Source organism: Miscanthus floridulus, chromosome 8 (assembly GCF_019320115.1).
Source record: "Miscanthus floridulus cultivar M001 chromosome 8, ASM1932011v1, whole genome shotgun sequence".
NCBI classification, from domain to species: domain Eukaryota; kingdom Viridiplantae; phylum Streptophyta; class Magnoliopsida; order Poales; family Poaceae; genus Miscanthus; species Miscanthus floridulus.
Window position 1 is genome coordinate 25931447 of NC_089587.1, and position 25044 is coordinate 25956490.

The 25044-nt window shown below is 43.2% G+C and overlaps 1 protein-coding gene and 1 pseudogene across 1 annotated transcript; one reads left to right on the forward strand and one right to left on the reverse strand.

The window, feature by feature from the left end:
• Positions 1–990: 990 nt before the first annotated feature.
• On the reverse strand, positions 991–4889 carry LOC136468738 (uncharacterized; annotated as a pseudogene).
• Positions 4890–19866: 14977 nt separating this feature from the next.
• LOC136471384 (protein CLP1 homolog) lies at positions 19867–25035 on the forward strand. Its single transcript, XM_066469108.1, has 10 exons — positions 19867–20159; positions 20251–20319; positions 20433–20534; positions 21516–21757; positions 21861–21999; positions 22095–22151; positions 23024–23158; positions 23636–23871; positions 24629–24673; positions 24750–25035. Exons 1-10 carry the CDS (start codon positions 19953–19955, stop codon positions 24835–24837), a joined length of 1320 nt encoding a protein of 439 aa, XP_066325205.1. The 5' UTR covers positions 19867–19952; the 3' UTR covers positions 24838–25035.
• Positions 25036–25044: the final 9 nt, after the last annotated feature.

The following is a 25044-nucleotide window of genomic DNA, read 5'->3' on the forward strand; positions in this document are numbered from 1 at the left end:
AGGCAATGGGTCGAAGGCATTTTCGGTCATCCGGCCATAACTACAATTTAGCCATTTTCGTTCTAAGAACCGAAAGCAATTAACATTAAACCCTAAACCTAAGGTTTTTCATTTGATGCACAACAATGAACCCATAACATAACAACATGCGCAGAGGTTACCTTGGTTTGCTAGCTTTTCCACGCCTTGACATCCTACGGTTGTATAATACAAATATTAAAAATTGCATGAATCCCTAAGTAATGACAATTCTGAGGTTAAAAATCCGACTAATATATACCGAATCGATGCGAAAAAAACTAGAAGGGGAGCGAGGATACCTTGCTCTCGAAGATCTATGGATCAAATTAAAGTTTTCAAGGTCCAATATGCCGATTCGTGAGGTAGGGCGAAGTGGGGAGAGAAAAAACTCAAGAGGGAGAAGAAAGAAGAGGAAGAAGGCTCGAGCAGGAAGATTGGGGGCTGGGTTAAAACACCACCTCAGCGCCATAGATATTGGCACAAAGCTCGGCGCCAGGATCTATAGCGCCAAGCTCGGCACCAAGATCTACGGCGCCAAGCTCGGCACCAGGATCTACGGCGCCAAGCTCGGCACCAGGATCTACGACGCCAAACTGCCTGCCAAGTCACCGCCACGTCTGCGTCGAGCCCAAGACCTAGGCGCCAGAATCTATGGCGCCGAGACATGTAAGCTCGGCGCCACCAACGATGGCGCCGAGCTAAGGATCCATATTTTGAAATCATACCTTCAAGGGCATATTTGTGATTTTTTTTAAAAAATGGACTAAAAAATAAAAAAGTTGATACCACACCCCGGGCGGACAGCTATCCTCCGTTTCATATGAATATTTCTATAATATATATATATATATATATATATATATATATATATATATATATATATATATACACACACACACACACACACACACACACACACACACGATCTGGGCATGGATTTGCCCCTAATATAAGGCTATACAATGAAGCTCAAGTATCAGGGGTGGCAGAAAAGGGCCTAGAAATTTCATGAGAATTGGGAAGGTGGGTGATGAACTCCCCACCGGTGCTAAGATGCTTGTAGTGGAAAGCACAGCCGCAACGAGGCGCGACGTAGTAAAGCATCTCTGCGCACACATTGGCGATGAGGCCCCAACGCTCTGCTTCATCGTTGATGATAAGGAGCTCCCTCGCCACCAAGCATGCACGGGGCAACACTGGAGTAGTACCCGCTGCAGCGCTCTGCACAACTTTCTGCAGATGAATATTAGCACCAGCATTATCATCGTTACTATTGGGTGGTTCTTGACGCTTCTCGGTATCTACCGTCGACTGATCTTGCTGATGTTCCCGTTTCTTCCTGTTGGCTTCAATGTGCTTCAAGAATTGTTCCCATGCTGAAGAATCAAAAGCTTCAATCCTCTCCAAGAGTATCTGTTGGTTGGCTGCTTCTTGATGATTCTCGGTATCAACCACAGACTGATGATCTTGCTGTTCCTCTTTCTTGTTGGCTTGAAAAAGCTTCATGACTTCTGCCTTCTCATCTAGAACAACCTGCGGTTGACCCTGTTGATCTTGACCTGACAAAGTTCTTCTAATTTCACCATGGGCTTTGTCATGTACAAGTTGGGAGTTGGTAGTCAGCATCACAACGGACTTGAAGACAAGGTACATGATATAATTTGATAGCTCTCTGCTCATCTGCTTATGCTTCTTAACCTTGTTCATGTCATCAGAATCATTTGTGCTAGCGCCGTCGTTGTCCCTGAAGTAGTAGCATATGTCTGTTGCAACGTGCCAGATGAGCACGCTTGTGGGGAAATCAACACCGCTGCCGACGGTGGTCTCAACTAGTGCTTTTCTTAGCCTTCCAGAATCTGGACCTCTGTGTTTGTCCACCCACCCCTCAAGTGCCTGTCGGCCACGGGAGCTGGCAATGTCCTATTTTCTCCTTGTTCCCAAGCCTAACAGATTGTCGAGGATGAACTCTTTTATGGGTGTGCGATCCTCTGTGATGGGTGTGTGTGTTACCTCAAGTAACTCGACACCCCAGGCACCCAAGCATCGTCCGATCCACTGGTGTATGGATGCCATTGTGCCCGTAGTGTCTTGCACAACAACGTGCCTCTTCATCATGTTGTATTGTGCTAGCTCCTCAGACCACTGTTTCTTACTTCTCCACGTTGCAGGTAGCTTCTGACTGTACTTGGAAAAAATGGAGATGGTGGTAGAGGACACGTCTAAGACAATTGCTCCTAAAAGCAATATGTAGGACACGATGATATCAGCTTTGGTAGGATATTGTGTGTATTTGCCCCCCTTTTCAGCGGCCCAGAAGAGCACCAAGGCTATCGGTGCTGAAACATACTGGAAGAGTTCCAGTAGCACCAAGGGGCTTATAGCAATACTACAAAATGATGCGCAACAGCAGCAAACAAGACATACCAACCAACCTTCCTGGCAGACGGGGCATATGCATTCTTTTATTAAAGCATAAGACATACCGACCAACCATTCCCGAATTGGCTTCTTGGTGTAGAGGTCTTGGTAGAAATCTACAAGAAGTGCCCCCACATTCTCATAGATCTTGCATCGGCCTGAACTGGACTGAAACCTTTTGAGAATGTCGGGTAGACGATCTCCCACAAATGAAACTCCATTTTTGCCATTCAGGGGAGCATCCACTGACAGGATGTCTCTCAGACTTTTATCAGACAACCGATGATGTCCATTACAACTTCCACCGGATATCTCATCAAGTCTGTCCATCATTCCCTTGAGGTCTAAATCATCCTTGTACTTGTCAGCCTGAAGGTCCCGTAGTCTTTCTGACTGATGAGCCAGGGCGTCTGACCCAAGCTTCGCTGGGCTCGCAATGTAGAGGCACAAAGTACGCTCGGCGTACTTGAAGCATCCAGAAAAGAACATGAGCACCATGGCAGCCGTCAGCCGGCCGTCCGGCCAAGAAGCCTTGGCCACGACGTACCCGGCGACCACCACCTGGGAGACCAAGCCAAGCAGGTGCCGCTTCCACAGCTCGTTGTCCTGCCTCGACAAGGCTGTGATGGTGTCCTGCCCGCCTAGGTGGACCAGCACGAACGGCGCCCAGAAGGAGATGAGCTCCCGGCCCGGCTCGCTCGCATGGACCGCGAGGTGGCCGAGCACGAAGATGGCCACAGAGTCAGCCGATAGGTAGGCCAGCCACAGCACGGTGTGCAGTACGGGCGACGCGCTGCGCCTCCGCAAACCAGCAAAGACGAAGAGGAAGACTTGAAGGAAAAGGCAGGCGAGGATCAGGCAGTGGATCTCCCACGTGTTCCAGAGCTCTTGGACAGCAGGCACCAAGCTGTGGAGTTCACCACACTTTAATTAGGTTTGCAAGCTCCAAGTAATCGAAACTCCCAAAGCACATTGAAGATAAAAACATATGAAATCACGCCACACTCCTCGATCGATCCAAAGGTATAGATAGTCCCCATCCCCACTGGTAAACACGACACTCAAAAATGTCTCAACGTGGAATATGGGCAACACCAACAAGTTCCTAGCATCAAGGGAGTGTCCGAAATTAATTGGCACGGCGAATAGCAAGAGAAACAAGCAAAGAAGGATGAAACGGTGCCTGGATCGCCAAAGTTGGCTTGGCCAGCTTGCCAAGCCGGCTCCTCGCCCAGAGTTGGCTTAGCTGACTCCCCAAGTCGGATGACTAAATAATTGAAGAATGTTTGAAACAGCAAAGTAAAAGAGGAAAAATATTGCATCATCATTATCAGTTATTGCTGTTAATAGATAGGATGGCAAGGTAACTTTGTGGGCATGTGGTTGAACCGTTGAAAGCTCGCGTCCCATATGGGTGGGTATGAATGGTCGTGCAGCCAGAACAAAGGCTAGAATCATCCCCCTCCTAGAATCATGGATCAACTCCAACTTGTAATCTTTTGGATTTTTTTCTTCTCCTTCTCTGACCCCTGAGGTTTCCAGTTGGGTGGGGGAGGGGTGTAGGATGCTTGCTGTCTTTACTTATCCTTTGTAATGTTGTCACTCTGTTAACTACTTTTTGTTAATAAATTGCAGTAGGAGCCTCCTGATTCCTCAAAAAATGGTCGTGCAGCGTGAGGCCATGAAGCTTGGGTGAAAACTGAAAAAACATTTTTTTTTAAAAAAAATTGTGGGACTTCTTGTCGCAAGTTGGCAGGGACGAGGTGCTTATCTATAGTATCAGTTACATTATTCTTTTCTTCATTTTTTGTCAGGTGGCTGAGGGATTTATAACTTATCTGAAAACAAATTGCGAACAAAAACTCTCGAAACAACTTGTGAGAAACGTCTCAAAGTGCGCTAATAATACCGTCATCGTTTGAGAAAATTCTAAATAGACCAATAACAGTCAGATATGATGTTCACAAAGACACTTGGGAAATCTTGAAATTGTTCAAAATTAAATTCTGAAAATATATGGAAACTGAAAGAGACTTGGGGAATCTTAAATTCCTGTAGTGACCGGTGTCAGGAACTTCAGCTGACACCTTTGCATTGTGGGGCATGCAGCAGCCGATTTGCATTGTGAAGCCAATTTCAGTTTTCAAAATTAAATTATGTCGCAACTGAATGTCAAAGAGTCCACCTTTTCTTAGTTGGAGGTGTAGACTAGAATTTAAGAAGTGTTAAATTTGGAATTGAAAAGTGAAGCTATGCATTTCACATCACTTAATAAACGGTGAAAGGAGATGGGATATCACATACTGCTTTCTAGAGTTTATCACCTAAAGAATGCTATGAAGTGTCTACATAAATTAATTAAGAGAAAGAAGTTGCATCTTGTCTTACCTGTTTTTCGCCATCAGGTCGCCCCCGCCAATTTCTTCCCCATTTATCTTTAGTGATCTCATCTCAATCAGGGGACACGAAAGCGCAAGACATGCATGACGTTGCCTCGCTGCACTCGTATTTAAATATGCTCGCAGTAATGGAGTGAGTATCAAGTTTTTGTACCTTTGGCGTGACCCTGCGTGGAGATATATATGCTTGCTTCGATACAGTGGGAAGTGCCCATATATGTCTGTAAGCAAAGTAAGATGCTTTATTTCATCGATAGAGTGTTCATGTAACCAAGCATAAAAGGTACAGCCAAAAGCAGCCTGGACCATGATCTGCATACCAAAGGATGAAGGTGGTTTGGGGGTAATAGACATTGAGAAACAGAACCAAAGCTCTACTGCTAAAGAATTTACACAAGATTTTCAACAAGTCAGACATCCCTTGGGTTCATCTCATTTGGGAGAAGCATTACCCTAATGGTAGGCTGCCAAGTGCCAAACCACACAAAAAAGGGGGGTCATTCTGGTGGAGAGACAACCTGAAAGGCTTGCAAACTTACGAATAAATGGCTTTGGTAGATGTCAAAAATGGGCAAACATGTTTGTTCTGGCAAGATACTTGGGGAGATGTGAATTCGAGAGTCAACTCGCCTGAGCTTTTCTCTTTTGCCAAAAACAAGTTCATCTCAGTGGCAAAGGCATGGAATCAGAACAGTCCAAATCAACTCCTTCACCTTCCAATCTTAGATATAGCTTATGATCAGTTCCAGGATCTCTCCCTTAGGATGACAGACAGGCAACTGACAGAAGACAAAGATAACTGGACATACTCTTGGGGGCAGAATTTCTTATCTTCAAGAGTATACAAAACTTTGGTTGGCCATCATCAGGTTCATGTATCCCTCAACTGGACATGGGGCTGCTTCTGTCAATCCAAGCACAAAGTTTTCTTCTGGCTATACTCATCAAGGATGGGCTCAGTACAAGGAATATTCTTACACAAAGAAACATGCACCTGCCTTTCTACAATTGTGTTATTTGTGGATCTTGATACTGAAGAAACATCACAACACCTCTTTCTCCAGTGATGATTTGCAAAACAGTGCTGGGAATTCATCAAAATACACATGCCCCTTAATATAGACTTTCCTGACATTATTAATGTAATGAGATAATCTTCATGCCAGCTATCATCCTTCTCTGTTGGACTATTTGGTCTGCAAGGAATGACCTTATCTTTAAAGGAGTATAGCCAAGCCTCCCAGCCTGCAAAGCAACCTTCCTCAGAGAGCTTCAGTTTCTCAACAACAGAGCTAACAGCAGAAGAGCACAAGCCTTTGAACAATGGAGTCTTTCTCTGGTTTAACTTGTAGGCTAAGCCTCATCTTTTATATTTCCTTTTTTTTGTTTCCTGAACTTTTGTCGGTGCTCGTGCCTTGTACTTTACTTCAACTTTTCAATTGCTTCAATAAAATTGCACTGTAAGGGCTTAAGCCCTTCCAGTTTCCTCAAAAAAAGAAAAGAAAAGGTACATATATAAATTATATGTATGGCAAATAAAATTAATTATCAAGTGAAATAAGAATACTATGTGTAAGATATGATCATTCAACGAACAAATACTTGTTTCTATATATATGCAGCCTATTCAGGCACTTGATCAATACCTAGGCAAATTAGATATCTAATATAATCGTATAAACAAACAAATAACTTGTTATAAATACATTAAGTCTGATTATTGGCATTTCGGGCAAATTTGACCGTAGTGGCGTGTAATGAACATGCGAGATGGAGAACAATATATATTGGCGACATAAAACACTAGGCCACCCCTTCATCCTATGACCAATTAATTTTTGTTTCTTAAGAGCCTGTTTGGATAGGTGAAATGTTTCTAATTTTGGAAAGAATCATTTGAATCTCTACCAAATGGTGCAAACTAGAAACGTTTCACTCTGAATCATCTTGAAATGTTTCTCGTTTTAACACTAGGAGCAAGAATCGCCCAAAAAGGTGTTTTACACTAATTCTAATGGGAAAATCTAGATCGTTAGCTAAATGAATTGAACAAGTGATTGTATTTTAGTAGAGAATTATTTTTCGAGAAAATCTAAATTAGAAATGTTTCTGGGAGAATATTAATTTCTACTAAACAGGTTTCATGTCTTGATTGTTGTGAGGGTTTGACATTTTCTTGTCCTTCCCTTCTTCTTGTCCTTAGCCATGTTTGGACATTGATCTCTAAGGCCCCATTTGTTTTAGCTTCCTGAGAACTTTTGGACCTCAGCTTTGGGGCCTTCCAAAAACTAAAAAGCTAGACCAAAAGCTCTCAGGAAGCCCAAATAAACAGGGCCTAAAGTGTCTAATTTCACCTCAACCGAAGAAACATTTCTTTCTTTGCCTTCTTCTTTGGTCAGTGAATATAATGTATTCATTGTAATGGGCATGCCCTTGGACTGGATCATGCTTATCATTTTCTTCACTATACTTATGAGTTCCATGGTTTCTTCGTTATCGGGGAAGAGGTGCATGCTTCTTCTTGTCATCTAATTTTTCTTCATCATCATCATCATATTCTCCTTCACTTTGAGCATTAGTTTGACTTAAATTTCTTGTCCTTCTTTATCTCCACTACCACATACAACGTGTTCACAAATGGCCAAAACAGGTTTCCGGAGGCGAACAGGCCGAGTCCACGCTTGGGTAAATCCGGATTTCTAGAGGCGACCAAATGCTCGCCTCCGGAAATAGATTAAAAACGAGTTGGCGAGCCTGTTCCAGAGCCCACTGTCGAGCCCGCCTGCTTCCATGCAGCCCCCGCCGCCACAGCAACCCGTTGGAGGTGTCCCCGCCACCGGGAAAGCCCCCGCGCATCCGCCACCGCTGTCGGGAGAGGCCACCACGCGTGTGCAGCCACCAAGTGCGACCCTAGTGCGTGCTTCGCCGCCGGGAGAGGCCCCTGCACGTCCGCCACTGTCGGGAGGAGCCCCACACGACCCCGCATGTGTTGGGCCGCTGGTGCCATCCCCGTCCATCGTTGCCGAGAGATGAGAGAGAGAGGCTTCAGATCTAGGACAAATATTTAACTTGCTTGGTGAAGAAGCTTCTTAACCCATTTTCCTTGTCATCTCAAAAACGTCGATATTTTTCCAGTGACAAGGGAGGGGTCATTATGCTCCAGTCTTCCATGTTGTCGAAGACGGTGATGATGAAAGCATATTAGTCATGGGGTAGTATGGATATGATCTTCCTCAGCACATCCACATCGCTCACCTTGATAAAACATCTTGCATTGAGCTCATTGACAATAAGATTATGTCATGAGTACATGTCTTTTTACAATCTCATTATGCAACATAGAAAGAGAATCATAAGTTTGTTTCACCAAGCAATGTTTTCGTTCACCAACGTTGCTAGAAGTGTCATAAATCTCTTTCAATTTTAACCAAATTTGATTAGCTTTAGTGAGCGTGTAGACTGTAGACTTGCTTAAACTCATCAGTGTTAGTGCATTCAAAAATACAATTGCTAGCTTTAGAATTGAGGTGTATTTTTTTCTTGGTACTAAAGGTCGGTTTTTTTTCCGTTAGGGGTTCTATTCCATCTTTAGTGATAGCAAGACATTTTAGCACACTAATAAAAAAAAGTTTTGCCGTCAAAGTGCAGGAGCTTATCAGATTCCACCGCGATCACTCTAAAAGCATCAAAAGTCAGCCGGCTGGCCAACTGGATCTGGATGTTCCATAATAGGGACGATATAATATGAAAGAAAATATTTTTATTGGTTGATTAAATAACTAAACAATTTTGATAATATAATCTACCACGTAAAGTGATGATATGTAAAAGAAAAAAGAAGAAAAGAAAAAGAGTTGTGATGAAGAAAAAAGACAACAAGTACCGACCACGTGCTCTCCATCTCCGGCGACCGGCGCAGCACCGGCGGCCAAGCATGCCGAAACCATTTCAGAGAGAATTCCAATTTCAACGCTACAAAAACTACGACGTCTAATCCAAATAAAATAGCTCATGTTTGAATTTTACTCCCTTCGTTCTAAATTATAAGTTATTTTGATTTTTGAATTTCTCCCGTAGTTAAAAAAGAAATTGATAAATCAATGAGTTTTTCAAGTCACTAAAAATGTTTACTTGGTTCCTCCAATGGTTCCTAAAATCTCTCTCCTAAGAAATAAAAATATATCCCATGTGGAAAGTTTGTTGGCGGCAATTCGGTCTTTGTGCATAGATCACACCTTGCGATGGAGCCGGCTTATAAACAGTGCTCACATAGGAGCCAACCTTGAGGGGTTGTTGAGCTTGTAGAGGAGCGGTGATTCCTGGACTTGTCTCAACGTGGAGTCAAGAACCGCGAAATATATCTTCTGTTATTCTCCTTGTGTGGTTTGATCACTCTCTACTTGTGCATTTAATTGTGTTCTTACAATTCATAGAAATAGAGACAGTAGAACTTGTAATCCTTGGGTGCTCAACAAGCTAGTTTACCAATCCTAGTTACTTACCTTAGTTACTCAATTCAATCTAGGATTGTGTATGTAGTCTTCGTCATCCTAGGCTTGCAAGATCTTAGCTAGAGTAGTGCTTATTATGACCTTCTTATTACCTAACGCTTTGCCTAAGTGTGTTGTGCTTTTGTAGAATTAAATTAGAATATTCATCTCCCAAAATCTATATAAATTCTTTCATCTAGCTACTCCATGCACCCCACTACTACAACACGGGATATAGTAACACCAACTTGTGTTACTATAGGCTGAAAAAAGTGTTACTAGCTCTCTTAGTAACATATTTTTTTATGTGTTCCAATTGGCCATATTACTATAGACTGATCTATTGTAACACGGAATATGTGTTCTTTTATATATAGAAAAGTGTTACTACGTTGTAACACATTTATATATCTATTGGAATATTTGTCTAGTGTTACAGTGATTCTCTGTTGTAACACTTTTTTTAGCTATAGTAACACTTCCATAATATGCTGGAGTACATAGTTTGTAACACATCTACTGTAACATTGTCTAGTGTTACAGTGATTTTCTTTTGTAACAATTTTTTAGTGTTCTAGTAACACTTCCACATTGTAGTAGAGTATATAGTGTGGAATGGAGTAACACATGATTTACAACACATGTTTTACCTATTGTAACACATTCAACTTTTTACATAAAATATTTATATTACCCTTACATGTGAGCTACACATTGCAGAATCACACAAATATGACACATTATAGAATCTCATGAGCCTCAAATTTCAATAACCATAGCAAGATCCACAAATTATTTGAAGATTTCAACGTAATACTTGTTCAAATCAAGTGACAGTATAGGTACATAACGATGTGGCTCTAGCTTGAGAGCAACTACATATAGTATTGAAGAGTACAAGCCCATACTACTACAAATAAAAGTGTGATATCTAGTGTTCTTAAATTACATTGCTTCTTTCATCCATTTTTGCACACATCAATATAAGAATTCAGCCATTAATCATTTCAACCTGCAAAGAGAAAGTTATAACATTAAATATTATTCTACCTATGTTAGTTGATGTAAACTTAAAAGCTAGTACGAACATACAAATGTCAAAGTCCGAACAATTGTTACCACCTTTGGCAAGGGCATCACCAATGTTATTGTACCCAGGATGATTGATATCCACTTTGTAGAATTGATTTTGTCTCAACTCCACCAAAACATGTTTTTGGATTAGTGCTCAAAAGACCTTATTTGGATATTTTGTAGGCATGAGTACCACTGTGGACCAAACCTATATTAATTTGACATATCACTTAGCGACCAATAAACATCATTTGTTTATCAAGATAATATAGTTAAGATAAGTGATATTTTGTTCACCTACCTTCATTGGAGGAGGTTGCTCATGTTTCGGACTCTTGTGGCATGTAGCCTTGTCATGAGCTACCTCTTATTGTGCAATGGTAGTCTCTCCAAGCACGCCATGATGATCCTTACATATGAAACAATATAAAACAAACATTTTACTATAATAAATATGAAAATATGGTTCTTACATTTTGTACCTTTATTATTCTACCTCTATAGAATTCCTTAGACAAGAATTAAACTGAAAGGAAGAGAATGGTAATTGTAATTATACAGTGTTATAATGTTATTTATCTTTAATAAATTGACATTATAAGTCTAATATATCATATTCAATGGTTCAATGAAAGGATGTACCGCTATTTGTTTAGAATCATTAGCAGAGCATTATGGGGGACATTGTTTCTACTTCTAGAATTAGTAATTCCTTGTCATTAGTGTCACCTTAGCATTAGTTCCAATACAAATTCTTGTAAATCATAATCACTAGGCAAATTTATTTATGGTCAGTTTGCAGAATTATTTATGGTCAGTTTGCAATATTACAGTGTTATAATGTTATTTATCTTTAATAAATTGACATTATAAGTCTAATATATCATATTCAATGGTTCAATGAAAAGATGTACCACTATTTGTCTAGAATCATTAGCAAAGCATTATGGGGACATTGTTTCTACTTCTAGAATTAGTAATTCCTTGTCATTAGTGTCACCTTAGCATTAGTTCCAATACAAATTCTTGTAAATCATAATCACTAGGCAAATTTAATCAATTCACAAATAAGCCTGCTAATAAGAGGTCTAATTAAACATGTGAAAATAATTATCAAGCTCACTAGTCCAAAGCTAATGATCGCATGAAAAGTTCAAAGACTATTGCAACACTATATATAGCTCATATAGACATTTCACATGAATTATGGGTGAGATGATGTACAGGCTTGAGGAATTAATACCTATGCACTACCTGAGATTCTCCATTAATCAGTTACAGCAGTTGTGATAGATGAGAAAGCATGCACTCTGAATTGCAGCAGCTGTTGTTGATGATCAAGCCAGAGAGAGAATAGACACTTGATGATGCTATTGATGAAAAAAATCACTGTTAAAGATCTGAAAACCAGAGAAGAAAACTTCTAACCAATCAAAGAAAAATAGTCGAGCTGAACAGCCTGCACCAAGCTGCAGAAATAAACCGACGAGCAGTACTCCTGCTGAAGAAGTGAACTACAGAACAAAAATAGTTAAGCTGCTCTTATAGAACTGAAACTCTGAAGAAATAAAATAGTTGATTTTCTGCTGTTGCCGAGATGACCTGTTTTGTTCACCGAAGCCAACAGAAGAAGGTTTATTTGCAAGCTGCCGAAGTCCAATTGAATCTCTGAAAATTAATATAGTCGAGCTGCTGCTTCTTGGCAGCTGTACCGAGGAGCGAGGAGTCCCGACGTCGCTGGCGATGACTGAGCATCGAGGAGCGAGGAGTCCCTGGCATCGCTGGCGACGACCGAGCACCGGGGAGCGAGGAGTTCCCGACGTCGCTGGCGATGTCCAAGCACCGAGGAGCGAGGAGTCCCGACGTCGCTGACGATGACCGAGCACCGAGGAGCGAGGAGTCCCCGGCGTCACTGGCGATGACCGAGCACCGAGGAGCGAGGAGTCCCTGGCGTCGCTGGCGATGTCCGAGCACCGAGGAGGGAGGAGTCCCCGGCGTCGCTGACGATGTCCGAGCACCGAGGAGCGAGGAGTCACCGGCGTCGCTGGCGATGACCGAGCACCGAGGAGTCCCCGGCGTAGGCGGCGATGTCCGAGCACCGAGGAGTCCCCGGCGAAGCTGGCGATGTCCGAACACCGAGGAGTCCCCGGTGAAGCTGGCGAGGTCCGAGCACCGAGGAGCGAGGAGTCCCCGGCGTCGCTGGCGATGACCGAGCACCGAGGAGTCCCCGGCGTAGGCGGCGATGTTCGCGCACCGAGGAGTCCCCGGCGTAGCTGGCGACGTCCGTGCGGTGAAGTGTGCCCACTTACTCCTCGAGCACGAAGAAACCGAGCGCCGAGAAGTAACCGACGTATCTGGCGATGAAGTACGAGCGACAAACAGTCTGGTCAACTGGTCGACGACGAAGTGAGCATTGAGTAGAAGTGACCGGCGAACAGTCCGATCAACTGGTCGGCGATGGAGTCCATGAACCGAGCGGTCCGACCAGTTGATCGGTGGAGAAGCTCGAGCACCAAGTGATCCGATCACCTGGACGATGATCCTACAATACAAACATGTAGAACGGGTAGTACATGATGTAAAGATATATGAACTTTGAAGAAAAATCAGCAATGGCGATGAAATAGCGTCTGCAGCACGACGATCAGTTGGTGTGAAGATGTATTTAATATAAACCGCCCGAACAGTTAGTGTGTAGCTGAGTCTCCAGCCCTAGCTAGCCTGTTAACCATAACGCGGAGCGTGGAGCCCGTGCACGTGTAGGAGGAACAGGCGTCGCTAAGGAGCCACTGCCGACCACCCATAACGCAGAGGGTAGACGCTCGTGCACGTGTAGGAAGGAGCCGGAGACAGGGCCGTCTCTGGAGGCGTTCGAGCATCAACAGGACTATTTGGGGGTTCGGAAAATCGTTTGGAGAGCAAACATGGAGAAAACTGCTCGGAGAAACATCATGGCGATTAACGAAGATTGGAGAATATTTAGAAAAAATATTAAAGCGTGACTTAGCTTTAGACAGAAAGTCTAGTCGGCGGCGTATGGCGCTATCTGGTCAGCGAGAGGATAGACGTCTTCAACCTGGTTGATGAATTTGGCCCTTAGGGCATCTTGGACGGTGGCGGCGACGTTGGCGAACCCGAAAGGTAGGGCCGTAACTCCTGGAGTTTCTCGAGCAACCTCCAATAGATCTGATCGATGGATGCAATCAGATCGTCGTTGTTGATCTGCCTCCTCTGGTAGCGAGGAAGCGGGCGATGAGTTGTTGATGAAGGCGACCTCGAAGACGGTTCCGAGATCGGATCTGCTGTCGCGGGGGCTGGCGTAGCCAGCGATGAATCATCGTCGTCGACCGGCATGGATCTCCACGAGATTGATAACGAGAACGCGCTGTTAATTTGAGGTCTATCTGGCTCGCCATGGATCAAGCGCACACCCCTACCTAGCGCGCCAACTATCGACAAAAGATGCTCGGCAGTCCACCGAGGGGTATCCCACGATGGTAGATTTGTCATAGAGGTGAGCGAGATCAGGAGCGAGATGGTAATACAAGGACCAAGACACAAGATTTAGATAGGTTCGGCCGTTAGTATGACGTAATACCTACATCCTATGTTCTGATGTATTGCATTGAGATGTATGGATCATGTTGTGTCCACTAGAAGACCCCTGCCTCTCCTTATATACTCTGGAGAGGCAGGGTTACAAGGAAAGTAGCATATTTGGTACTATACAATATCTTGCGGTGCACGCCGAGCAGTGCCGTGCACGCCTTGATCTTGTGGGTTGGGCCATCTCTAATGGTGCGGCCCATGTCTTGTCTTGTAGATACCGGGGGCCATACCCCCATAGCTAGTCCCCGAGCCTGACAGTAGGTCACGTAGTCATGTGGTGCTAGGGTCAGAAAGTAGAAGACCAGCCGAGCAGGCAGCCAGTCCCCGGGCGTAGCCTCGAGATGAGAACAAGCACATTCATCATAAGGTGAAGTGTGCCCACTTAGTCCTCGAGCCTGCTGAAAGATGAATAATGAATCTTATAGCAGGGTCAAAGAAAAAGAAGTCTAAAAGCTTTGCCGACATCATCTGACATGCGCGCATCAAGACCCCAGACGTGTTGCCCAAGATCAGCACCCTGATCCGAACAGCATGGAGTAGCTTGATAGCACACCGATGACACATAGCAAGATCCGACCACCAAGGGAGCGCCGAGGAGTCCCTGGCGTCGTTGGCGATGTTCGAGCACCGACGAGCGAGGAGTCCCCGGCGTCACTGGCGATGACCGAGCACCGACGAGCGAGGAGGCCCCGGCGTTGCTGGCGATGACCGAGCACCAAGGAGCGAGGAGTCCCCGGCGTCGCTGACGATGTCCGAGCACCGAGGAGCGAGGAGTCCCCGGCATCGCTGGCGTTGACCGAGCACCGAGGAGCGAGGAGTCCCCGACGTCGCTGGCGATGACCGAGCACCGAGGAGCGAGGAGTCTCCGACGTCGCTGGCGATGTCCGAGCACCGAGGAGCGAGGAGTCCCTGGCGTCGCTGGCGATGACCAAGCATCGAGGAGCAAGGAGTCCCCGACGTCGCTGGCGATGTCCGAGCACCGAGGAGCGAGGAGTCCCCGGTGTCGCTGGCGATGTCCGAGCACCGAGGAGCGAGGAGTCCCTGGCGTCGCTGGCGATGTCCGAGCACCGAGGAGTCCCCGATGTAGCTGGCGATGTCCGAGCACCGAGGAGTTCCCGACGAAGCTGGTGAGGTTCGAGCACCGACGTAGCTGGCGACGTCCGTGCGGTGAAGTGTGCCCACTTAGTCCTCAAGCACAAAGAAACTGAGCGTCGAGGAGTCCCCGGCGTCGCTGGCGATGAAGCACGAGCGATGAACAGTCTGGTCAACTGGTCGGCGGCGAAGTGAGCATTGACTAGAAACGACCGACGAACAGTCCAATCAACTGGTTGGCGATAAAGTCGATGAACCAAGCGGTCCGACCAGTTGATCGGTGGAGAAGTCCGAGCACCAGGTGGTCCAATCACCTGGACGATGACCCTGCAATACAAACATGTAGAATGGGTAGTACATGATGTAAAAATATATGAACTTCAAAGAAAAAAATAGCGTATGTAGCTCGGCGATCAGTTGGAGCGAAGATGTATTTATATTTAATATAAACCGCCCGACCAGTTAGTGTGTAGCTGAGTCTCTAGCCCTAGCTAGCTCATAGTCCATAACGTCGAGCGCGGAGCCCGTGCACATGTAGGAGGAACAGGCATGACCAAGGAGCCGCTGCCGACCACCCATAACGTAGAGCACGGAGCCCGTAGCACGTGTAGGGAGGAGCCGGAGACAGGGCCATCTCTGGAGGCGTCCGAGCATCAACGCGACTGTTCGGGGGTTCGGAAAATCGTTTGAAGAGCAAACATGGAGAAAACAATTCGGAGAAACATCATGGCGATATACGGAGATTGGAGAATATTTAGGAAAATATTAAAGCGTGACTTAGCTTTAGACAGAACGTCTGGTCGGCGACGTATGGCGTTATCTGGTCGGCGTTGATGGCGAGCACCTGGCGGGTGGTGAGTTGTTGGTGAAGGCGACCTCGAAGGTGGTTCCGAGATCGGATTTGACGTTGCGGGGGCTGGTGTAGCCAGCGATGAATCGTCGTCGTGGACCGACATGGATCTCCACGAGATTGTTGATGAGAACGCGTTGTTGATTTGAGGTCCATCTGGCTCGCCATGGATCAAGCGCACACCCCTACCTGGCGCGCCAACTGTCGACAAAAGATGATCGGTAGTCTACCGAGGGGTATCCCGCGATGGTAGATTTGTCGTAGAGGTGAGCGAGATCAGGAGCGAGATAGTAATACAAGCACCAAGACACAAGATTTAGACAGGTTCGACCGTCAGTATGACGTAATACCTACATCCTGTATTCTGATGTATTACATTGAGATGTATCGATCCGTCTACTAGGGGACCCCTGCCTCTTCTTATATACTCTGGAGGGGTAGGGTTATAAGAAAAGTATCTTATTTGGTACTATACAATAACTTGCGGTGCACGCCGAGCAGCGTCGTGCATGTCTTGATCTTGTGGGCTGGGCCACCTCTGATGGTGCGGTCCATGTCTTGTCTTGTGAATAACGGGGGCCATATCCCCACAGAGTAAGACTCTCATCTCTGCACCTTTTATTTACTATATCACAGATGGACTCGCTGTTGTGGGTCGGCATGGCCTACAAAGGGGAACGAGTTCTGATTTCACCATGCCTATTTTTCTTGACGAACATGTACCCCGTGGCCCAATTTTTTTACCCATGCCTTTTGTTTTTTCCATTTTATATTTGTCCTTCTGTATAAAACAAATAATAAATATATTTATCTTTCTTTAATAAATAAGTGTTCCTACCGCTAAGTTGCTAATATAGTTTTGATTATGAATAAAACTTATTTTTCTTAGAACCCAGATCAACCAATTATCCATTTAATCAAATAATGAGCAAATTTTGAACAAGTTGTACGTAAGTACCGTTGCAATCCTCGACAAGGGTTGCAACTTAATATTAAACTCTACCTACATAGATATTTATCAAATCTAAAACTACGGTGTGCCTTACAATGGGTGAATGTTTCTACCAAAGTATTATTTTTTGATATAGATTTAATAGGATATTATTATATTATTGCCAATACTAATTGATAGTATATATTTCGTGGTGATCGTCAAAATAAATTATAAACTTTAAATTTTATAGAAAGAATAAAATATAAATAGATATGTAACAATTGTATGATATCTACTTTGTCTGACGTTGCAACACACGGGCATATTGCATTAATGACCGCAATCCAAAGTTTGTGCCCGGCAAAGAGACCAATCCTACCACGATGCGTTGGTGTTGGTGCCCGACAAGAGACCGAGTCCTCCTCCAGGTGCATTAGCTTAGAATCAATCAATAATAAGCAAAACAATCCAAATCATATCACACCAAAAAGAAAAAGGAGAAGCGATGCACTACTAAAAAGAGAGAGCAGCCCTAGCAACTACGTCGGTTCTTGCGCTAGGCATGCCGCCGTGTGCATGCACGTTCGACGAGTTAGAATAACGTCGGTTACTCATCTATACCTAATACTAAAGAGCTAAAATTTCTGGCTTTTTCGTCCAGCCTTCCCAAGACCGGCTCGGTCTCGCACTCTGAGTCCCTTCAAGGTTACCATAAAATTGCTGAAAGAAATATGAGGTTTTAGATGTAAAGACACCCGAGAGAAAGAAAAGGTGGGATGGTCTTAATAATTTTTGAAATAGATCAGGGTTCTTGATGCAAAATATCCAGATCCGAGTGAGTCTTTTCTGGTGGGCTTTTTTTTCTCTCAACCTGGGCTGAATCCTTGCAGTTGGGCCAGCTTCGTTGTGGGCTGGACCAAGCCCATGCAAGCCTTTTTTCTTTTTCTTTCTTTTTTCTCTTTTTCTATAAAAAGAAAGATCTTTCAAAATTCGCCAAAAATCATATAAAAATCCGAAAAATACCAAACTAGTTCTGTTAGCTTCATAAAAATATGGTATATCAATAGATGTTATGAATCTTCTTAGGTTATGCTTTGTCTATAGGTGTGTTAATCATCCTTGCATATGTTGCATGCATATAGGTTTAGCGATGACCGAGAACGTGCCACAGGCAAACCCGGAATAGGCAGAGGTGGACGAGGAGTACGAGGAGGATGTCCTCATCGTCGGTGTTCCAAGAAGCCTTTACTAACTTTTTTATGTCCGGTTCTTACCCAAGGTAAACCCCGGTGCATACCCCTACTTTTCAGCAATTATATATAGGTTCGGCGATGACTGAGAACGTGCGAGAGGCAGACTCGGAATACGCGGAGGTGGCCAAGGAGTACAAGGAGGATTTCCTCATCGCCGATGTTCCCAAAGCCTTCACTAACTTTTCGATGTCCGGTTCCTACCTAAGGCAAGCCCCGATGTATAACCCCTCCTTTTCAGCAATTATTAAGTTTATTTGCGCATTAAGTTTTGAGGAGAAAGATTTACACCGTCTGATGTAGTTCTGATTAGAAACAGAACTTATTTTTATTAAAATATAGATTAGTCAATGGTACAACTAATTATTTCGTGAACCGAAATCTTGTGCAGATTATTGTCTAATGAAATCTAAACAAATATATTTATGTAATTCTTGACGAGAGCTGCCGTGTGAAAAATCAAGAGAGGTCTCCCATTATAATTATTGGCGGACAGACCAAGCCTTTACACATCGACAGAAAATTTAAGGAGGTTGATATGATGCGTCAAAAAACCTACAAAGGTCTACATTGAGTCATAGGAACACATGGGTAGTATGGAGAATTGAAGTTCTGATATATTTATATCTAAATAATTATGCACTTTGCTATGGAAGGAAAAATATACCAAGGTGTATTTTAATTAGATACAGTTTTAATAGGACATTGTTATTTATTATCAGCATTAACTTATGTTATGGATGTGATGGTCATTACAAAATAAATTATAAAAGCATAAAATATAAGTAGATATGTACCATTCAAGTTATCATTTTGCATCAATGTTTAATAGTTTTTTTCTCATGTTGCAACGCACGGACATATTTGCCATTAAAAAAGAAATAATGCCATGTTCGGCTTATCTTAAAGCAAACCATTTGAGCTGATGTTGCTGCTGTAGGTACAATGCTTTTCAGCAGCTGCAGCCCTGGCAAGAAGTCATTGGTGCGCTAGCATTGAATGTCCCAAGCTCACCGTAGCCGTCGCGAGTGCGGCCCTAACTATACATATCTTCTTCAACAAAAACAACGATCAAATCAAAGGCTCGTCTGGACTTGGTATGCTCTTTTTTTCATGCGTCTCTGCTCCAAATGGTTTCGTCCGTTCTTTTTTCAAGCTTTATAAGCATTCGCTTCAATAGTTAGTTTTCAACTTCTTGTTCTAATTTATTCATTCCATATAAATATGAATAATAATATAATAATAATATTATACGCCTTTAAGACCTTGACCTCTTCTCTAAGAAATATATATTTTGTTATCACCAAACTATTGGTACAGTTGTAATTAGAAATAAAACGTATCTTATATTGTTACAACCTTGCTCAGCTGATATAGTTCAATCAATCAAACTATGGACTAAGTTAGTTGTTCAGTTTAGTCTAAAAATATATTTTCAAGCACAATTTTTAGACGAAAATTTATATACAAAGAGTAAAATATAAAGAGATATGTATTATTTCGGTCCTTGTTTTTCTTAAATGTTTGGTACTTTATTCTTCTGTTGTAACGTACGGACATATTTGTTAGTATAATAAAATTAATGTATCTAGAAAAGCTAAAAGCGATTTATCATTTGAAAATTGAAATAGAGCAGTACTAGCTAATTCAAATTTACAAAATTTTGAAGATCGATACTTTGTTTACGAGGAAAAATAACTTAAACAAACACTCAAATATAGCATTTCGATCTGGACACCCCCAAAATCCCTCAGCCCTCCGGCCCCGGCGACGCCCAAACCCTCGCCGTCGCGCCGTCTCCAAAACCCGCTTACCATGGCCGCCGCAACAACCGCGGGGGCCGGAGCCGCGACCCCGCAACCGCCACGGCAGTACAAGCTAGCTCCGCAGAGCGAGCTGCGTGTGGAGGTGCTCCCCAACGCGCCCCTCCGAGTGCGCCTCGTCACCGGCACGGCGGAGATCTTCGGCACCGAGCTGCCCCCGGAGGGCTGGGTCCCCGTCCCTCCCCGATCCAAGATCGCCGTAAGCAAACCCAGTTGGCCCCCTCTTCCTGCTTTTGCGGCCATTCTTCGTCGGTGTTGATTTCAGTCGCCGTTTGTGTTTGTTTGCTCAGATTTTCACCTGGCACGGCGCGACGGTGGAACTGGATGGGGTGAGCGAGAGCGAGTACGCGTCTGACGAGGTGAGCGCTCGGTGGCCTTCTCTTTTTTGGCATCGTTTCTGTGTAAATTTGGGAATAATGAGGTTATTGGGGGTGATGCTGTGGTGAGATGATTTTGTTATTGTGGGTTACAGACTCCAATGGTAATTTACATCAACACGCACGCCATTCTGGATGCCCGTAGGGCAAGGGCGAGGGCTGCTGCAGCTCAGGGGGGCGATATGGAGGCCTCACAGGTGAGTTATCCCGATTCAATTCATCTCATGGCCATTTGATTGTAGTATTGTTGCATAGTTTAGGATCTGTAGTTGATGCAAAGCTTTATCTCATAGAACAACTAGTTAGTCAGCTTATTTTCTTGATTTTTGGTCGACTGTGTGGATGTTAGTTTCGTATATTCCTAGAGATAGTTAGGTGAGTTTAAAACAATATGAAATTTGACATAGCGCCACTTTTAATTCTTCATTAATGTTCAAAGACATAAGCAAGCCTACAAGTGATATTGTCTTGTGTGATTTTGACATTATGTTCAAAAGACAGATCAGAATGTAGTTATCAAATGTAACTCTGTGTTGACGACAACATCTAGATGGCAATATGGTTCTATGTTCCATATGATTGTGTAGGCACAAATTTTACTGAAACCCTAACAGGGTATTGTGTAGGCACAAATTTTACTGAAACCCTAACAGGGTACAAGTGTGGCAGAACATTATCATAGATTGAACTTGTGAACTTGAATAGTGAGCTGTTGTTCTTGGCACGGGACCTTTGTGCTTATGGGTTTGATTGGTTGCCTATATTAGCATGTATCCAAGCTTGTGCAGTGCAATTTGCTCGTGTTTGGTAGGCTCTTATGCAGACCTAATGCTGGATTAGCTAGTATGCCAGATTTGGTCGTATTAGACAATACATGTTTATACAAGCCAATGCGCATACAAAAAATGAAATATTCTCATCCTCCGTACCTCTACTAGAAACATGAGACCTCAACTATAACATGGATGTGACTACATGCAACAAAATGTAAACAATCAATTAATCAAATACAATTTTATCAAATGCGGTTTGCCTGTGCAGAACAACCAAACACCAAGACACTGCATATGTTTATGCTAACTTAGGTTGAGGCTAATACAAGCCACCAATCAGACCCTATATTTATCTCCTTTTCCCTGGACTATTTCACTGAAGTTTTCTCACCATATCTGGCTTAGGGACCTAGAGTGATTGTTGTGGGGCCAACAGATTCCGGAAAAAGTACTCTCTGCAAGATGCTCCTTAGCTGGGCTGCCAAACTGGGCTGGAAGCCTACATATGTCGATTTAGATATTGGCCAGGGGTCTATAACAATCCCTGGATGTATTTCTGCCACACCAATTGAGAAACCTATAGATATAGTTGATGGGATTCCCTTGGAGATGCCACTGGTATACTTCTATGGCCACCCAAATCCAAGGTATCTCTCTACTATATTCTTTGGCAGTTGATACTACTCGGAGCTTTCTGCATTAACACTTTGTCTACTTTGGCACCTTAACCGTTGCTTGTGTTACCAACAGTATTAATGCGGATGTTTACAAAGTTCTTATGAAGGAGCTAGCTAAAACATTGGAGAAACAGTTCTCTGGCAATGCTGAATCTAGGGCAGCAGGAATGGTTATCAATACAATGGGGTGGGTTGAAGGCCTTGGGTACGAGGTTAGTGGTTGGCTTCAAGTAACTAATGGCCATTTTTCAGATTCATACTGTTCCCCTGTGTGTAGTAAGTGATACTTCATTTTTACACTCTGCAGTTACTTCTCAATGCAATTGAAACCTTCAAGGCCAATGTAGTACTGGTACTGGGACAGGCAAGTTGTGCATTGCTTTGTTCATGTGAACATTACTGTTTTTTTTCAGAAGGTTTATGCTGTAGATGACTCATCCTGTGTTTCGTTTCACACTCATAACTGCTCAAACATACTCTATATTATTTGTTCAACTTATAGCCAAACGTCATAGGCAACCAAACATTTTGTTATAGCAGTATGCTATAATCAAGGTTCCATGTTAATCATTTTAAAATTAAAAGTAAATGTTCCCTATAAAATCATTCATAAAAGAATTTAGATCCTATTGAGTAAGATGATATTTGTTTTTGGGGCTGGTAGAGACATCTTGGACACTAGTAGGAATGTGTTGCAGCAGTAAGTAGCAGCTAATCTCAAGTAGAAACAAAACATACTCTGCTAGCAGTATCCCTTTCGGCATGTTTTCTTATATAAACAGATCATCAGTATCATTATGCTTCATTGATGCATCAAGTGTGCTATATGGAAGTTAATTGAGATATTTCTTTTCAAATAAGCCAAAAGAAAATCTGGGCCATATGAAGAAACCTCAGCTGCTGGAAATAAAGCTTTCTACTGACATGTCTATTTGTAGATAATAGTCAAAAGAGTGCTCAGGCTGCAGCAACTGATATTCAGAATGGTGAAGAGAGAAAAAAGTGCATATAAGCACAAGTGTCAAGTAGGAAAAATGGCAGATGTCGCTAACAATTGCAACTATTAACATGTATGATTTGTCATATTGGCACACATTGTAGCGTGATATGATATAGAGTGCTCTAGAGAGCTCTGTAATATTAGTCATTTTATCTTGAATGTAAAATGTATAATTATGAAACCATATGATACTGAAGCTCTTCTGGGTATTATCTGATTGATCTTATGGCCTGCAGGAGAAACTCTGGAAGATGTTAAAAGATGCAGTTCAAAGCAAGTCCAACATTGATGTTGTAAAACTTCATAAATCAGAGGGTGTTGTCCTCAGAAATTCAAAATATCGGCAAAAAACGAGAAGCTTCCGAATCAGGGTAAGCTATTTTTCTGGAGTAGAAAGTGACCAGCTATGAAGGGCGGGCCTGGGGCAAGCGGTAGAGTCTTACCGCCTAGGGCAAGCGGTAGAGTCTTACCGCCTGTGACCGGAAGGTCCCGGGTTCGAGTCGCGGTCTCCTCGCATTGCACAGGCGAGGGTAAGGCTTGCCACTGACACCCTTCTCCAGACCCCACACAGAGCGGGAGCTCTCTGCACTGGGTACGCCCTTTTTTTTAGAAAGTGACCACTATGCCCTTAAACATTGGTTTAAACTAAAAAGGCTTTGTTTCTTATCTAATGTGAAATTTTATTGATGATAGCATAGTTGTCATCATTGTACACTGTCACAGTCTTAGCCTCTTTCTTTTTCCCCTCTTCTATTGTTGCCCTTACTACCTTTATGGGGTAATGTTTCACCGTCTCAACCTTATGTTTTGCTGTCTTGTTAAAGCCAAGTCCTAATGTACTCTTGCAGGAATACTTTTATGGGATTGCAAATGATCTTGCACCGCACTCAAACATTGTCAATTTCAGTGATGTCTCAGTGTACAAAATCGGTGGTGGCCATCAAGCTCCCCGTTCAGCATTACCTATCGGTGCAGAGCCTGTGGCAGATCCTACTCGACTTGTTGCTGTCAACATTAGCACGGATATGATCCATACAGTGCTTGCTGTTTCCTATGCTAAGGAACCTGATGAAATAATTTCTAGGTAATATGTTTGTGCCAGGTTTAACTTATGTTACAGGCTTGGTCCAATAAGATAGCTTTTATGCAAAAGTGACTCGGATTAGAGGTTGTAGATCACAAAAGGCTACGTTATTTATAGAGTACAGCTGATACGCCAGCCTTCAGAAAATCAAAATACATGGTGCAAGTAATTGAGCCTTGGATTTGCTTGCATATCGTTGTTGTACCACATTTTTAGGCACTCAATTTTGTTTTCCGTTCTTCAGACTTATTGATTTTGTTATCATCCAATTCACCAGTAGCTTAGCCACTTCTAGAATTTTCTTCTGCACATCTTTTGCATGAACCTGTGCACAGTTATGCCCCTCCTTGCCATAAGCTTGTAAGTTCATGGCAATTCCATCTTGCTTATGTTACTGCTTACTCTTTTGGGTGTCGTCAGCAGTGAATCATATTTAGATATAGATATGAGAGGCCAAAGTCGTCTGACTAGTCTATCTTGCAGCAAGGTTTTCATCTGTCAAGTGGCTCAAATCCTGGCAATAAATATTTTCTTAGGAATGATTTAAGTTGTCATGCACTCATGCTTTGGACAAAGATAGTATGGAGGATATTCTTCTTTTTAGTGTGTTCATATTGGGCATGATGAAAATTTACTTGTGTGGCTGCTGCTAGATTACTTTTTTTTATTATTTTGCCATACAGCTTTCTTTGAACAGAATTTTCAGCTTTCATTCCATCACAAGTTCGTTTAACACCTGCTACACGATACATTGCAGCAATATTGCCGGATTCATTCATGTTACTGATGTTGACATCCAAAGGTATGCTTAAGAGTCAGTGCTAATATGTGAGTTTAGATTATGTGTATGCACCAAGAACTAACATTCTACATTCTAGGAAGAAGCTGACGTACATTGCACCTTGCCCGGGGGACTTGCCAAGCAGGCTATTGATCGCGAGCTCACTGACATGGTACGAAGCCTGATCAGTCGGAAGTTAGATGCATGTTGATGTTGTAAAGCCAGGACATGTTGTGACGCTTGAACTCAGCGTTACATGTCCCACTGTTAACCAAGAGAAACGATGCAAGGGCAAACATCCTGTTCACGCATATGATTTGCTGTGTTCTGATTTCTTCTCGTGATTAAACGCCAATATCTACTGTGCCGTCGAGATAACAAAATTCTTGTCC

Excerpts from the sequence above, each read along its gene's own strand:
- LOC136471384 (XM_066469108.1), top strand. The coding sequence starts at position 19,953 with ATGGCCGCCGCAACAACCGCGGGGGCCGGAGCCGCGACCCCGCAACCG. Across the intron at positions 20,160-20,250 it reads CTCCCCGATCCAAGATCGCC|ATTTTCACCTGGCACGGCGC; the intron begins GTAAGCAAACCC and ends TTGTTTGCTCAG. Across the intron at positions 21,758-21,860 it reads TATGGCCACCCAAATCCAAG|TATTAATGCGGATGTTTACA; the intron begins GTATCTCTCTAC and ends TGTTACCAACAG.